Genomic DNA, 16,218 nt, shown 5'->3' on the forward strand with positions numbered 1-16,218 from the left:
AAGTATTCCTCTGGCCCTGTTTTCCAATACCTTTCTAGGCATCTTTTTTTGTTGTCTCTTCTTTTAAATATCAGTGTCCCCCAGATATTTGCTGTTGGTCTTTTTTCTTTTTATTCTACATAATTATACCCACTCACATGGAATTTCCTTTCCATTTTCTTGCTGATGACTCTCAGCCAACCTATAATCCAACTACCCCTGACCTGAGCCCAGCAATCTAAAACTAAATTCCTCATCTTCTGCCAATGCTCCCCAGTCTGTCCCATTTCTTATCTCTACCCATGATGACTCTTCTTACTGCCTCACTGGCACTCAGTCACAAAATCCTGATCATCAGACCTATAAGATCTAGAATTTAGCCACTTTCCCTTAATCCCACTATTTCTTTCAGGCTGCTTTTCTCCACTGGGTCTTCCAACTTCCAATCTCATTCCCCTGCAATCCATTTTGACAATCTGCTGCCAAGTATTCTTAAGAAAATGAAAATCTGATCCATCATTTACCATTCTTTCTTTTTTTCATTGAGATACTTTTTTAAATTTCTTTTCAGTGTAACAGAATTCATTGTTTATGTACCACACCCAGTGCTCCATGCAATACGTGCCCTCTCCATTACCCTCCACCTGGTTCCCCAACCTCCCACCCCCCACCCCTTCAAACTCCTCAGATTGTTTTTCAGAGTACATAGTCTCTCATGGTTCATCTCCCCTTCCAATTTCCCTCAACTCCCTTCTCCTCTCCACCTCCCCATGTCCTCCGTGTTTTTTGTTATGCTCCACAAATAAGTGAAACCATATGATACTTGACTCTCTCTGCTTGACTTATTTCACTCAGCATAATCTCTTCTAGTCCTGCCCATGTTGCTATAAAAGTTGGGTATTCATCCTTTCTGATGGAGGCATAATACTTCATAGTGTATATGGACCACATCTTCCTTATCCATTCGTCCGTTGAAGAGCATCTTGGTTCTTTCCACAGTTTGGTGACCGTGGCCATTGCTGCTATAAACATTGGGGTACAGATGGCCCTTCTTTTCACTACATCTGTATCTTTGGGGTAAATACCCAGCAGTGCAATTGCACGGTCATAGGGAAGCTCTATTTTTAATTTCTTAAGGAATCTCCACACTGTTTTCCAAAGTGGCTGCACCAACTTGCATTCCCACCAACAGTGGAAGAGGGTTCCCCTTTCTCCACATCCTCTCCAACACACGTTGTTTCCTGTCTTGCTAATTTTGGCCATTCTAACTGGTGTAAGGTGGTATCTCAATGTGGTTTTAATTTGAATCTCCCTGATGGCTAGTGATGATGAACATTGTTTCATATGTCTGATAGCCATTTGTATGTCTTCACTGGAGAACTGTCTGTTCATGTCTTCTGCCCATTTTTTGACATGATTATCTGTTTTGTGTGTGTTGACTTTGAAGAGTTCTTTATAAATCCTGGATATCAACCTTTTGTCTGTACTATCATTTGTGTATCTTCTCCCATTCTCTTTGTTTTGTTGACTGTTTCCTTTGCTGTGCAGAAGATTTGTTCTTGATGAAGTCCCAAAAGTTCATTTTCGCTTTTATTTCCTTTGCCTTTGGAGACATATCTTGAAAGAAGTTGCTGTGGTTGATATCGAAGAGGTTACTGCCTATGTTCTCCTCTAGGATTCTGATGGATTCCTGTCTCATGTTGAGGTCTTTTATCCATTTCGAGTTTATCTTTGTGTACGGTGTAAGAGAATGGTTGAGTTTCATTCTTTCACATATAGCTGTCCAATTTTCCCAGCACCATTTATTGAAGAGACTGTTTTTGCACTGTATATTTTTTCCTGTTTTGTCAAAGATTATTTGACCATAGAGTTGAGGGTCCATATCTGGGGTCTCTACTCTGTTCCACTGGTCTATGCCAGTACCATGCTGTCTTGGTGATCACAGCTTTGTAGTAAAGCTTGAAATCAGGTAACGTGATGCCACCAGTTTTTTCTTTTTCAACATTTCCTTAGCAATTCAGGGTCTCTTCTGATTCCATACAAATTTTAGGATTATTTGTTCCAGCTTTTTTATAAATACTGGTGGAATTTTGATCGGAATGACATTAAAAGTATAGATTGCTCTAGGCAGTATAGACATTTTAACAATGTTTATTCTTCCAATCCAAGAGCATGGAACGATCTTCCATCTTTTTGTGTCTTCTTCAATTTCTTTCATGAGTGTTCTGTAGTTCCTCGAGTACAGATCCTTTACCTCTTTGGTTAGGTTTATTCCCAGGTATCTTGTGGTTCTTGGTGCTATAGTAAATGGAATCAATTCTCTAATTTCCCTTTCTGTATTTTCATTGTTAGCATATAAGAAAGCAACTGATTTGGGCGCCTGAGTGGCTCAGTGGGTTAAGCCGCTGCCTTCGGCTCAGGTCATGATCTCAGGGTCCTGGGATCAAGTCCCGCATCGGGCTCTCTGCTCAGCAGCAAGCCTGCTTCCCTCTCTCTCTCTCTGCCTGCCTCTCTGTCTACTTGTGATCTCTCTCTGTCAAATAAATAAATAAATAAATAATCTTAAAAAAAAAAAGAAAGCAACTGATTTCTGTACATTTACTTTGTATCTTGACACATTACTGAATTGCTGTATGAGTTCTAGTAGTGTGGGGGTGGAGTCTTTTGGGTTTTCCATGTAAAGTATCATGTCATCTGTGAAGAGAGAGTTTGACTTCTTCATTGCCAATTTGGATACATTTTTTTCTCTTTGTTGTCTTATTACTATTGCTAGGACTTCTAATACTATGTTGAACAAGAGTGGTGAGAGTGGGCATCCTTGTTATGTTCCTGATCTCAACGGGAAGGCTGTGAGCTTTTTCCCATTGAGGATGATATTTGCTGTGTGTTTTTCATAGATTTTATGAAGTTCAGGAATGTTCCCTCTATTCCTATACTTTGAAGCATTTTAGCAGGAATGGATGCTGGATTTTGTCAAATGCTTTTTCTGCATCAATTGAGAGGATCATGTGGTTCTTCTCTCTTCTCTTATTGATTTGTTCTATCACACTGATTGATTTGCGAATGTTGAACTATCCTTGTAACCCAGGGATGAATCCTACCTGGTCATGGTGGATAATCTTTTTAATGTGCTGTTGGATCCTATTTGCTAGGGTCTTGTTGAGAATCTTAGCATCCATATTCATCAGGGATATTGGTCTTAAATTCTCCTTTTTGGTGGGGTCTTTGCCTGGTTTGAGGGTCAGGATAATGCTGGCTCATAAAAATAGTCGAAGTTTCCCATGAGAGACTATGGACTCTGAAAAACAACCAGAGGGTTTTGAAGGGGCGGGGGGTGGGAGGTTGAGGAACCAGGTGGTGGGTAATAGGGAGGGCACATACTGCATGGAGCACTGGGTGTGTTGCAAAAACAATGAATACTGTTATGCTGAAAATAAAAAAAAAAATTAAAAAAAATAGTGGAAGTTTTCCTTCTGCTTCAATTTTTTGAAACAGCTTCAGGAGAATAGGTGTTATTTCTTCTTTGAAAGCTTGGTAGAATTCCCCAGGGAATCCGTCAGGTCCTGAGCTCTTGTTTTTTGGGAGGTTTTTGATCACTGCTTCAATCTTATTACTAGATATCAGTCTATTCAGGTTGTCAATTTCTTCCTGGTTCAATTTTGGGAGTTTATAGTTTTCCAGGAATGCATCCATTTCATCTAGGTTGCTTAACTTATTGGCATATAACTGTTGATAATAACTTCTGATGATTGTTTCTATTTCCTTGGTGTTAGTTGTGACCTCTCCCTTTTCATTCATAATTTTATTAATTTGAACTTTCTCTCTTTTCTTTTGGATTAGTGTGGCCAATGGTTTATCGATCTTATTCTTTCAAAAAACCAGCTTCTAGTTTCATTGACACATTCTACTGTATCTCTAGTTTCTATCTCATTGATCTCTGCTCTAATCTTGATTATTTCCCTTCTTGTGTGTGGAGTTGGTTTAATTTGTTGTTGATTCTCCAGTTCTTTAAGGTGCAGAGACAGCTGGTGTATTCTGGATGTTTCAATTTTTTTGAGGGAGGCTTGGATGGCTATGTATTTCTCCCTTAGGACTGCCTTTGCTGTATCCCATAGGTTTTGAGCCGAAGTGTCTTCATTCTCATTGGTTTCCATGAATTGTTTAAGTTCATCTTTGATCTCCTGGTTGATCCAAGCATTCTTAAGCAAGGTGGTCTTTAGCTTCCAGGTGTTTGAGTTCCTTCCAAACTCTTCCTTGTGATCGGGCTCCAGTTTCAAAGCACTGTGATCTGAGAATATGCAGGGAATAATGTCAGTCTTTTGGTATTGGTTGAGCCCTGCTTTGTGACCCAGTATGTGGTCTATTCTTGAGAAGGTTCCATGTGCACTTGAGAAGAATGAGTATTCTGTTGTTTTTGGGTGGAATGTTCTGTATATATCTATGAGGTCCATCTGGTCCAATGTGTCATTCAATGCTCTTGTTTCTTTATTTTTCTGCTTGGATGATCTGTCTATTACTGAGAGAGGCGTGTTAAGGTCTCCTACTATTAACGTTCTCATATCAATATGACTCTTTATCTTGATTAATAGTTTTCTTAAGTAATTGGCTGCTCCCATATTGGGGGATATTTACAATTAGATATTTACAATTTTACCATTTACAATAATTTACAAATAGATATTTACAATTGTTAGATCACCTTGGTAGATAGTCCCTTTAAGAATGATGTAGTGTCCTTCTGTATCTCTGACTACAGTCTTTACTTTAAAATCTAATTGATCTGATATAAGAATCGCTACCCCGGCCTTCTTTTGAGGCCCATTGTCATGAAAGATGCTTCTCCATCCCTGCACTTTCAGTCTGGTTGTATCCTTAGGTTCGAAATGGGTCTCTTGTAGACAACATATGGATGGGTCCTGTCGTTTTATCCAATCTGCAACCCTGTGTCGTTTTATGGGCACATTTAGGCCACTCACATTAAGAGTGATTATTGATAGATACGTTTTTATTGACATCATGTTACCTTTGAAGTCTTTCTTTCTGAAGATTGTCTCCATATTTCTCTTCAATGATATTCAATGATTTTTCCTCTTTTATATAACCCCCCTTAATATTTCCTGTAGTGTCAGCTTGGTGGTTGCATAGTCTTAAGCCTTGCTGGTCTTGGAAACTCTTTATCTCTCCATCCATTTTGAATGTCAGTCTTGCTGGGTGAAGTATTCTTGGCTGCATGTTCTTCTCATTTAGTGCCCTGAATATATCTTGCCAGCCCTTTCTGGCTTGCCAGGTTTCTGTGGACAGATCTTAAATTATTCTGATGCGCCTTCTTCTGTTCGTAAGGAGCCTCTTTGTCCTAGCTGCTTTCAAGAGATTGTGTCTACAATTATGATTTCTCAATTTTATTTTCAGGTGCCTTGGTGTTTTTTTAGATTCTGTAATCTTAGGGGGAGACCATTCTGCCTCTAGTACATGAATGCTGGTTCCATTCACGAGATTGGGAAAATTTTCATGGAGAATTTGTTCCACTATATCTTCTAGACTTCTTTATTTCTCCTCCCCTTCAGGGATTCCAATAATTCTGACACTGGAACGTTTCATGGCATCATTTATTTCCCTAATTCTGTTTTCGTGGTTTCTAAGCTGTTTGTTCCAGGTTTCCTCCTGATCCTTTCTCTCTGTTTGTCCTCCATATCACTAATTCTATCTTCTGTCTCAGTTACCCTAGCTTTTAGAGAATTTAGATTAGATTGGAACTCATTGAGAACATTGTGAACATCATCCCTGGTGGCTTTCAGTTCTGTCCTAATCAATTCCATTTTGTCATCCATGGCTTTCTCCAACCTAGCTATTGCCTGGATAATTGTTAGCCTGAATTCCACTTCCGACATATTGTCTATGTCGATAGCCATTAGCTCTGTTGCAGAAGGCCCAGCCTCTGAATTTTTCTTCTGTTGGGCATTCCTCATCCTAGTCATTTTGGTGAGAGATGGCTGAACGGATATAGCTGCATGTATCAACTGTGGTGCAGTTGAGGTGCACCCTGGAACGCTTCTGAGCAATCAAGAGTCCCCACCCAAATGAAAGAAAAAAGAAAGAAAGAAAAAAAAAAAAGAGAGAGAGAGAGAGGGAGAGAGAGACAGGGGAAAAAAAAGAAAGATAAAATAAAAGAGAAGGTCCATCTCAAATGGGCCCCAAGGTAAGTTTTATGAGATATACAAACAAAAACAGACAAACAAAAAGACTGATAAAAATAGATGGCAAGAGAAAAAAAAAATATATATATATATATGCAAAACAAAAAAAGAACCTCGTCAAAAAGAACCCCAAGTATAAGATTATAAGATTTATATACTACCAGGACAAACACAAATACACAGAAACACTGGCAGAAGAAAAAGATGGAAGAGTGGTTAGAAATTCTCAGTGTGGGGGAGGAAGGTTATTTTGATTCTTCCTGGATGTATCTTGATATCTTTGTTAAGAGACTCAACTTTCCTAAGATAAAGAGGTATTAAAAATTGGTTTACCTATAGGGATTGCATTGATTGGGGAAAGGGGACTACCTTGAAGTTTAACTCCATATGAATATTAAAAAATAAAAATTAAAAAAAGAATAAACTAAACTAAAATAAAATTTAAAAAATTAAAAAATAGAAAAGCAAAAGAAAAATATGGGTGTATGTATCAAAAAGTTTAGGTTAAAAGGTTATTATGGAATTTGATGTACTGGACATCTCACTGTGATGGTAAATACATTAAAACTTTATCTATAGGGGCGCCTGGGTGGCTCAGTGGGTTAAGTCGCTGCCTTCAGCTCAGGTCATGATCTCGGGGTCCTGAGATTGAGTCCCGCATCGGGCTCCCTGCTCAGCAGGGAGTCTGCTTCCCTCTCTCTCTCTCTCTCTCTGCCTGCCTCTCTATCTACTTGTGATCTCTCTCTGTCAAATAAATAAAATCTTTAAAAAAATTATCTATAAAAAAATGAACCAGAATAGTGGGAACAAATTAAAAATAACAGTTGTATCTATGAAGTAGTGGTGGTTGTTCTCTCTCTCTCTCTCTCTTTTTTTTTTTTTTTTTTTTTTTGGTTTTCTGGGGGAGGGGCCTGCAGCACGGGTTTTCAGGCAGAGTTTCCTGAGTTAAGTCCTCCTGCCCCCCCCAAGGGGGTGGGCTCTGAGGAGACCGGTTTTTCAGGCTTTTGTTCTCTGGAGGATTTTTTGTTTGTTTGTTCATTTGTTTTCTCTCATCTTGACAGCTTTTGATGGGTTTTAGAGGTTTAGAGGAAAGCAAACTGCACCCAGACCTCCCTCTCAGAGAGAAGCCTCAGTCTGTTCCCCTCTGGGTGCTCCAGAGCACATAAGTTCCCCCTCGGCCACTGGCAGAGCACGTTCCCAGTCACGGTCCCTGGGGACCTGCTTGTACCCCAAACCATGACAGCAGTGGCTGTCTGGGCAGCTCCAGACTGCCAGAGAGGTTCCAAGCAGCGATTGCACACTGAGATTTTCCCGGTGGCCTGGGCTGGGAGTGCTCAGACTTTCCGGGTCCAAGAGTGTCAGGCTGGCGCCTGCACACACCTCTCTCAAGGGATGGTGTGGGGCGCGATTCAGACTCCGGTAGCATGGTGCAGGGCGTGCATGGGGAGTGCAAAAAGGCTGTGGGTCTGCCGGCTGGTGAGGCTCCCAGCCCCTCATGGGAGCTGCACCCCATGCACTCTCGGGCGCGCTTGTGGCTCAGGGACCAAGACCTGGTTTCTTCGCCCCACTCTCTCTGGCTCAGTGCCAGGGGTGGCTGTCCTGGATCTGGGGACTTAAGTCCCTGTCCCTAACCACCCGAGTCCCACAATTTCCCCCATGATCCTTTGCTCTTTTTGAGTGCTTTCAACCAGACTCCAAGTTAATGCTCGTCCCCAGTCTCAGGGCACTCTCCTATTGGGGTATTACTTTCCAATGGGTCGCTTCTGGTGTCTCTCTCCCCCTTTTGTTTATCTTCCGATATCAGTCCAACGTTCCCACTCCGCTTTACCTGCCCACTGGTGTCTTCTGCCCCCATAGAGATCCAGCCATATATAATTCTAATCTCAGGCTGATTTCATGGGTGATCAGAGTTCTTTGGTAGGTAATTAGCTCACTTTAGGGTACAGGTTGAAAAGCCGCCTCCTCCTAGTTCTCTGCCGTCTTGTCTTCCCCCTTCATTTATCATTCTTAAGTGACTTTCCATTAAACTCAGAATAAAGATAAATTTTCTGTACTGGTTATAAGGCCTTCAGGCATGGCTCTTCTGTTCCTTATCTCTTACTATCCCGGCCTTCTCTCTAGGTCCTCCCACTCAGTCTTGGCGACATGTTCTAGGCCCCTCAATATGGAAGGAAGGAAGGACCTGCAACTCAGTCAATCTCAATCAATGAATCTCTCACTCTCCTCTCTCTTCCCCAGATCGTTGCAGATGCTGCTCCTTTTTTCTGGAAACACCAATTCCTCTCCCCATCCCTGATGTGTGACTGTATATATATCTTTTACCTTTTCACTTAGATGTCAGTTCCTCCAGGGGTCTTCTGTAACCCTCCAGGAGGGGTCAGGCATCTCTTCCAGGTTTTTTATCCCCCCCTTGTTGGAATACACAGCATTCATCACTGTGTTGGTCCATGTGTCTCCCCTCACACATGATATACAGAGCTCCTTGCAGGTAAAGCTGCAGGTTATCTTCACAGCCCTGGTCCCAGCATATAAGAAACCTTCAATCAAGGGTCCACAAATAAACAAGTGATAATCTAAGAAAAATAGAATTAAATTTTCCTCACGCACATTAATATTTCCATACTGAATTTAGAGTAACAAATCAAATACAATTTACATTTACATGTTTTTTATAAGCTACACAATCCTCACAAAACACGTGAAAACAAGAAAAAAAAATCTAAGTTTAAATGATTTGTCCAAATCATTTAACTAAATAAAGCTCAGGGTAGCCTTTTTCAGTGTTTACACTTCTGACCTATAAGCTACCCAAAGCTTTGGATCTATTCCTTTTACCTTCTTTTGAGACTAGAGAACTATTATACACTTCACTCCATGCCCTTGCTATTGACTGTGTGTGCCCCCAATTGTCACTAATTCTCTTTTGGACGTACTTTCTCTTTGTCAAAGGAAGCTCTATGACTCACCAGCTTACAACCTGCCTTCTTAAATGAGTAGACTTATTTGCTCAAAGCAGATGAACATAATTAACCACTACACACCACACAACAATTAAATTAGGAAAACACTCAATAGACAGATCTCTACAGAATCAGAAAATACCTGCTTAAAAGCTGCAGGGATCTAGAATCATTATTTTGTCTCAGCGTGAGGTCACAATTCAGCCACACTTGTCCACACTGTCATAGTGAATGCTAAAATACAACAAATAATTGCTCATGAAGGAAGTATGCTCTTAGCGCTCAGTGCTCTGATTTTTTTCCCCAACAGGACATTGATATTTTACCAAAAATAATTCATGCCTTGGCATCTGAAGTAATGCAAACTGATGAAAATATAAGAATCCACTAAAATTAAGGATAAGAAATTCTTTGACTCATACAATAGGCAGATTGAGAACTCTGGTGAATGTAAGAAATGTGGGCTGTGCATTGTGTTCTGAATGCACTAATAAAGGTTATACAGGTGGTCTGTTCCCAATACATGTGAAAACACACACTACATAAAACCCTTAATGAATATTTACTGCAATGACTGTATAAAATTTGTCCTAAATTTGTACTTCTTTGTACTTCTGACAGTAGGAATACAAAAGGCTTAAAGATTGGCATCCTCAAAGGTTTTTATTTTTTTGAAAAGATTTTATTTAGTTTTGTGTGAGAGAGAGCACAAACAAGCATGAGTGGCAGAGGGCGGGGCAGAAGGAGAAGTAGACTCCCCACTGAGCAGGGAGCCTGATGTGAAACTTGGTCCCAGGACCCTGGGATCATGAGCTGAGCTAAAGGCAGATGCTTTAACCAACTCAACCACAGAGGTGTCCCAGCCTCAAGGCTTTTTAAACACAGATTTATAGGGTCTGTTTTTTAGGTCCTTGTTTATAGGCTCTATGATTCACTAAATAATTACACAGGTGTAGAACATATCCTCAGGTTGCTCACAGTCTGATGGGAAAAGGAAGAGAAGAAGAAGAAAGAAAAAGAAAAAAAACATATGCTGAATGTCTGCTATGAGTCAGGTACTATATAAAATGTTATATATAATTTCATTTAATCTTCATGGTAACTCCACATTGTTGGGATTATTAGCTCTGTCTTTCACAGAAAGACAGTGAGATCTGCTTTCCAAGATTATCTTGATGGGAACTTGCTGCAGGGCAATGTGATAAGAACTGTACAAGCTAGAGGATGAGGCAGGTCTGTGGAACTGAGTGGATTTTTAGAAATAAGAGTGTGGGAAGGAGATTCGCATGGTTAGACACTAAGAATTTGGAGATCCCCATTTTACGTCTCTGCTCTGAGAAGACAGCTAGAAATATGGGTCTGGAGTTCAGGGAAATTTAGAGCCAAAGGCATGAATGAGATCCTTAGGGATTAGGTACTAATCTAGCAGAGAAAACGCAGAGGACTGAAGTTTGGGTTTGAAAACAAAACAAAATAAACAAAATAAGAATAAAAACGCTGCTTAAGAAAGAAGAGGAATTCACCAAAAAGGCTAAGATGGAATTGTCTGAAATGCAAAAAACAGGAACAGGAGAACACAGTGTCATGGAATAAGGACTGAAAAGTAGAAGAGGATGTCCAAGGAGGGCTACATAGATGTTTATGTCTCATATGGGGCACATGGCAGGGGGTGGGGTGGCAACTGACTTATGGGATGAGGAGGAGTCTGCTGAGATGGAAGGGCAGAAGATAGACTAGAAAGCAGGTAATTTGTTGGTTTGCAAACTGGCCCCCATACGAGGAGGTCAAGGAAAGACCAAAGAAAGAGGCAGACCATTCCTGATTGGTAGGTAGCAGTTTTCATAAGCAGTAAAAAGTCAGTAAGGGAATGTAGGATTCTTGCTGTGGAGGCTGCAAGGTAAGTAGATCTCCATATCTGCCTACCAGAAGTTTATACAGAGGTCTTAGCTGGATTCAGTCATGTATATCGTCCAGATGGTCTCAAAAACACCTTATTATCTTAAGGCCTATATCCCTAAAACAGAATCTAGTGCAAATCTAGTGCAAAGTGAGGTGGAATGCACACTCCAAGGACAGGTGAAGAGGTTAGGGTCCTCTGATTACCTGGGTCCAACTCTCAGGCAACCAAAGGTCACATCCTCCTCATGATGACCTCCTCCAACACAGTTTTCTCCCACTGAGTAGCATACTCCAGACCTAGCAGAGGGCTCAGAAATGTTTTTTTAATGACCAAATGAAGGATTTAGTTAATTAATCCTTGAGGGAACCCAGAAAAATAGGAGGAAATAAGATCCAGTGCAGATAACTGAGATCAGCCCTGTACGAGGGATGTCACCTCTTCCTCTAAAGCTGGCATCACCAACAATAAGTATGTTGCTTGAATAGAGGAGATACTCAGATGTTTGTGGGAAAAGGAAAGAAATTATATTAAGGGTTTATCAAAATATAGATAATCAGTGTTCCTTAATTTCAGTTAGAAAATTTTATTTTAAAAAAGTCTATCAGGGATGACTGGGTGGCTCAGTCAATTAAGTGTCTGCCTTTGGCTCAGGTCATGATCCCAGAGACCTGGGATCAAGTCCCACATCAGGATCCTTGCTTAGTGGGAAGACTGCTTCTCCCTCTGCCTCTGGTAGCTGCTCCCCCTGCTTGTTCTTGCTCTCTCTCCCATAAATAAATAAATAGATAAATAGGTAAATAAACAGTCTATCAATCAAAATTGAATTTTGGTAAACAATGACAATTTTGTAGTAGGCATGCTAAAATAGCGTTCTTTTGGTTTTTCACCATGAATGACACAAGCCTTTCACTGTTGATAGTTTAATACTATGCTTAAAAAAAGAAATTGATTATTGAGCATTGTAGATATTAAGTTATTTTTAAATATGATGAAGATTCTCATACAGCTATAATATAGGATATGTTCATGGATTTTAAAAAAGTGGTGCATAAAAATAAGAATGAAATGTGGATATTTGCTCTTCTAACTTGGTGTTAAGTAAGGACAGAGGTCATAGGAAGAAAAGATGTTAAGAACCTCTTTTAAAAATATAACCATACAATGGGCTTAAAGTCCTGTGGCTATGTCAAAAGAAATGTAAACCTGTAGAGAATTTAGATACTGCTTAGCAGGGTTCATCTGTTCTATTCATGTCCTTCAAATGCCATCTGACACAGCACTGGGACCCCGGCCCCCAGGTAAAAGCAGGTTCTGTAAGACGTAGCCCTCTGTCACAGAAATGCCAGCTACCTCATTTCTCTCTGGATTTGAGTTTTCTTCTCTGACTTGGAAAGTATGCATTCCACATGCACGAGCATCTATGCTCCCTGTCTAAGCTTCCACTGACAGGAATGCAAAGCCAGACATTTTTAAAAATGCAGGTTATGGAACACTGGAGAATTGTGTTATCTTCCCAACTGTTCAATGGATAAACTTGTTTAATTACTCTGAGATTCCTAATGAAACAATTTTCTCCAGTTCCCCCCATCACCACTAGTGTTTTCAAGGAGTGATATTTGGATATGGGAAATAACAAACTAATTTCCTTTCCTGAGAGGTAATAAACTAACTTCCTTTCCTCCTCATTCTTATTATTACCACATGGTCAACTAGAATTGAATAACTGCAATAATTTCCAAAACTGCTATAATCTGAAAACTGCTTTCCTCTATGTCTCATTTATTTTCTACTATGCTGCCAGATCAATCTTCCAAACACATGCATAATTTACCATGTTGAGGCCCTGTTGAAGAACGTTCAATGGCTCCCATTGCTTACTACATTAAGTCTTAATTTCTTTGTGCAGTTTTTAAGACCTTCAGAATTTGGCTCCATTCCTACTTATGTTTACACTACTTATACTCCTGCACTCCAAGGCTCCCTCCTCTTGAACAGAACTATCTCCTTTCTTTCTGTTCAGGGCCTTTCTCATCTTTGACCCATGCCTATCATGTCTTGTCCCCATTTCTCTACCAGTTAGAATGCCTTCCTTCCCCCTCCAACTTGCTTCCAACTCCTTCTCCACCCCTCCAAAGCCAGGGTAAGCTCTACACCTTCCAGAGAGTTCTCCAACTCTTTCAGTACCAGTTGGGTACCCTTCCTGTGAGTGGTAAAGTCAAAACTATTTAGTATTTGGAAAGGAGATGGTATATTTAATTGTTCTTTGTTGGGACTTCTTTGGAAATACATGTTAAATTCCTTTCTGTATTCCCTACATAATTCAGGAAAGAGCAAAGCAAGTAGGAGACCTAAATTCTTACTGAGGCCTTGACTGTAGAGTATGAACCTGTCCTTTAGCTCTGAGGCCACAATGGTGTATCTCTGGCTAAATGTCAGCAGCTAGAGAACTAGTTACTAACATTCTTACTACAAACCCAATTCTGACATTACATCTTTAGCAAATGCAAATCTATAACTGGTTCTGCTTTCAGAGAAGCTTTTAGGACTTCATTCAATGTTAACGAAATGAAATGTTTGCCTCTGGCTAGTTTTCACCACTTTCTCAGAAAGGTGCAGTTGGTTTGGAATTTGTGCCCTATTTTAAGTGTGATAAGCTAAAGTGAAAAAAATGATGTGGGAGCTTATGGCTGTGGAAGCTTCTAATCTTTGGTCATCCCCAACTCTTTTATGTCATCTGCTAGCCTGGGCTCAATTCATGTGGTTATGTTGCCTATAAGAATTTCTATGACTTCAAATGGTACCATTTCAGGGCTACGAACATTTAGTGCCTGTTTTAATACTTCTGACTCATCTAGGAAAGACATGGCTGATGTGGAATGAAATGGAATTTGGGATTCTCGGTTGAACTCTTAGTGTCCTGTTTGTCAGATACTTAAAGAAGACATAGGCCTTCCCTAGCCTCTCCTCAATCTGCTTCCTCAGTCATTTTGAATATTAGAATTCGTTTGCCCCTGGATTTTTATTTTATTATATTTTTAAAAGATTTTACTTATTTGACAGAAAGAGACACAGTGAGAGAGGAGAACTCAAGCAGGGGGAGTGGGAGAGGGAGAAGCAGGCCCCCCGTTGAGCAGGGAGCCTGATGGACGCGGGGCTTGATCCCAGGACCCTGGCATCACAACCCAAGCGAAAGGCAGATGCTTAATGATTGAGCCACCCAAGCACCCCTGGGTTTTTATTTTAAATGTTAATTATATATTAACAGAAGAACCAGAATAAATAGCATTTATATTTTTGGTTTTCTGTGATTATTTATGTCTCTGCCTTCAGAATGAAATCATTTCCTTCCTGACTAATCAGAAGGCTGAATTTAGGTAACAGAGTATAGTTGTGGACTGAAAATAGATTTCTAAAAAGAAAAATAATTTCATAGCTGACTATGCATGTCTTAATTGAATGCCATCCTACACTGCCTGGCAACCACATATTCATTCTTCAAGACCCAGTTCAAATGGCTTTCTCTCTGTGAAGCCTTCTCTAGCTTTCCCAAGCATAGTTTGGCATCTTTCCTTCATATTCTAACAGCCCATTTTTTTTTATTCCTTGAAGTCACAAATATTTACTGAGCACCTACTTTCCATTAGTCAGTGTCTTACACCCTTGGTAATATACTTCATGGAGTTTATCAGCTCGCCCATCTGTCTCCCCTTCCCACTCAACTTCAAGAGGGTGAGTACTATGTTTTACTCATTTCCCTATCCTTCTACACAATGCTTGCACACAGTACATGCTCAATGGGAAGATTTACACCATAAACTACAGGAGCCAGTGGTTCCCGAGCAGCTACATGAGTAACATCAGCGACAGGGAGACCAATTCTTTAGGTTTGCGATTTTGAGGTGAAAGAGTTTGTCTGGGTTTCTAGCCTTGGGCACCTGAAGGAAGGTTGGGAAGATGGAGTTTAGGCCTGAAAGTTTGAGCTGTCAACAGAACTCATCTAAATAGCTCCTGGATGTGCCTACTATTACCATTGCTCTGACTTCTTAAAATAATCCTCATTTCTTGCCTGAACTTACTAATAACCTCTAAATTAGTGTCCCTAACGCCACAGTATTCTTTTCCTCCCTCGTTTCTTCGAATCCATCTTGAACTTAACAATTAACCTGATCTTTCTAAAAACAAATACTTGTTTGCCTAAAATCCTTTCAACCTTTAAAATCTTCCAGTAATTGGGATGCCTGGGTAGCTCAGTGGGTTAAGCCTCTGACTTTGGCTCAGGTCATGATCCCAGGGTCCTGGGATCAAGCCAGAAGTCGGGCTCTTTGCTCAGTGGGGAGCCTGCTTCCCCCTCTCTCTCTGCCTGCCTCTCTGCCTACTTGTGATCTCTGTCAAATAAATAAATAAAATCTTAAAAATAAATAAATAAATAAATAAAATCTTTCAGTAATTATATATACACAGGCCTTCAGTTCGAAATCCAGATGCCTTGTTGTGATGTTGAACTCCATCCATGTTCCAGTCCTTCCTTCCTCTTCACTGTTACTCCTCCACACATAACCTGTTGTCCAATTATACTAAGCTACTGGAAGTTCCCTGAAAGTTCCAAACCATCATACCTTTACATTTTGGCATATGATGCTTCTTCTTCCTGGACTGAAATCTTTCATATCCTTTGTCTTACTCAATTCACTCTAACTCAACTTTCAGGTGATAGCTACAGTGGTATCTCATCTGAGATGCTTTCCTTAACCATTCCCCCACTTCTCAACTGGGTTAAGTGCCTGATACATGAGCTCCTATACCAACTTGTGCATTCTCCTAATACAGAACATCTCACAATGGGACAGCACTTGTCTGACTTGTCCAGGACACTGAGCTTCTTGAAGACAGGCACAACTTCTCAGTTGCATCTGTCACTGTCTCAGTGAGTTCTTCCCTGATCAGTCCACTTAACACACACACACAGCTTTCCTATTTGCATTCCCTACTTGATATTTCTCTCTGAAATACCACCTTCTAAAAAACTATATAATGTACTGACTTATTTTGTTTATGATCTATTTATGCACTAGAGGTAAATTGCCTGAGAGCAAGAACATGAAAGTGTGTATTTTGTAAAACTGAATTTCCCTGGTCTCATGAGTGGCTTTTCCCTTCTACTTTGCTTTATATTATGGTTATAAGA

At 40.2% G+C, this 16,218-nt stretch overlaps 1 protein-coding gene across 1 annotated transcript in view; it reads left to right on the forward strand.

The window, feature by feature from the left end:
- Window positions 1-7,597: 7,597 nt before the first annotated feature.
- The window catches only part of LOC123956040 (regulatory factor X associated protein), an 87,956-nt gene continuing 79,335 nt past the window's right edge, over window positions 7,598-16,218 (forward strand). The window contains exon 1 of the mRNA XM_046028308.1: window positions 7,598-7,649. Within this exon, the coding sequence (XP_045884264.1) occupies window positions 7,598-7,649 (52 nt within the window). The remainder of the gene's footprint in view (window positions 7,650-16,218) is intronic.

This window comes from Meles meles, chromosome 14 (genome assembly GCF_922984935.1).
Source record: "Meles meles chromosome 14, mMelMel3.1 paternal haplotype, whole genome shotgun sequence".
Lineage (NCBI taxonomy): Eukaryota > Metazoa > Chordata > Mammalia > Carnivora > Mustelidae > Meles > Meles meles.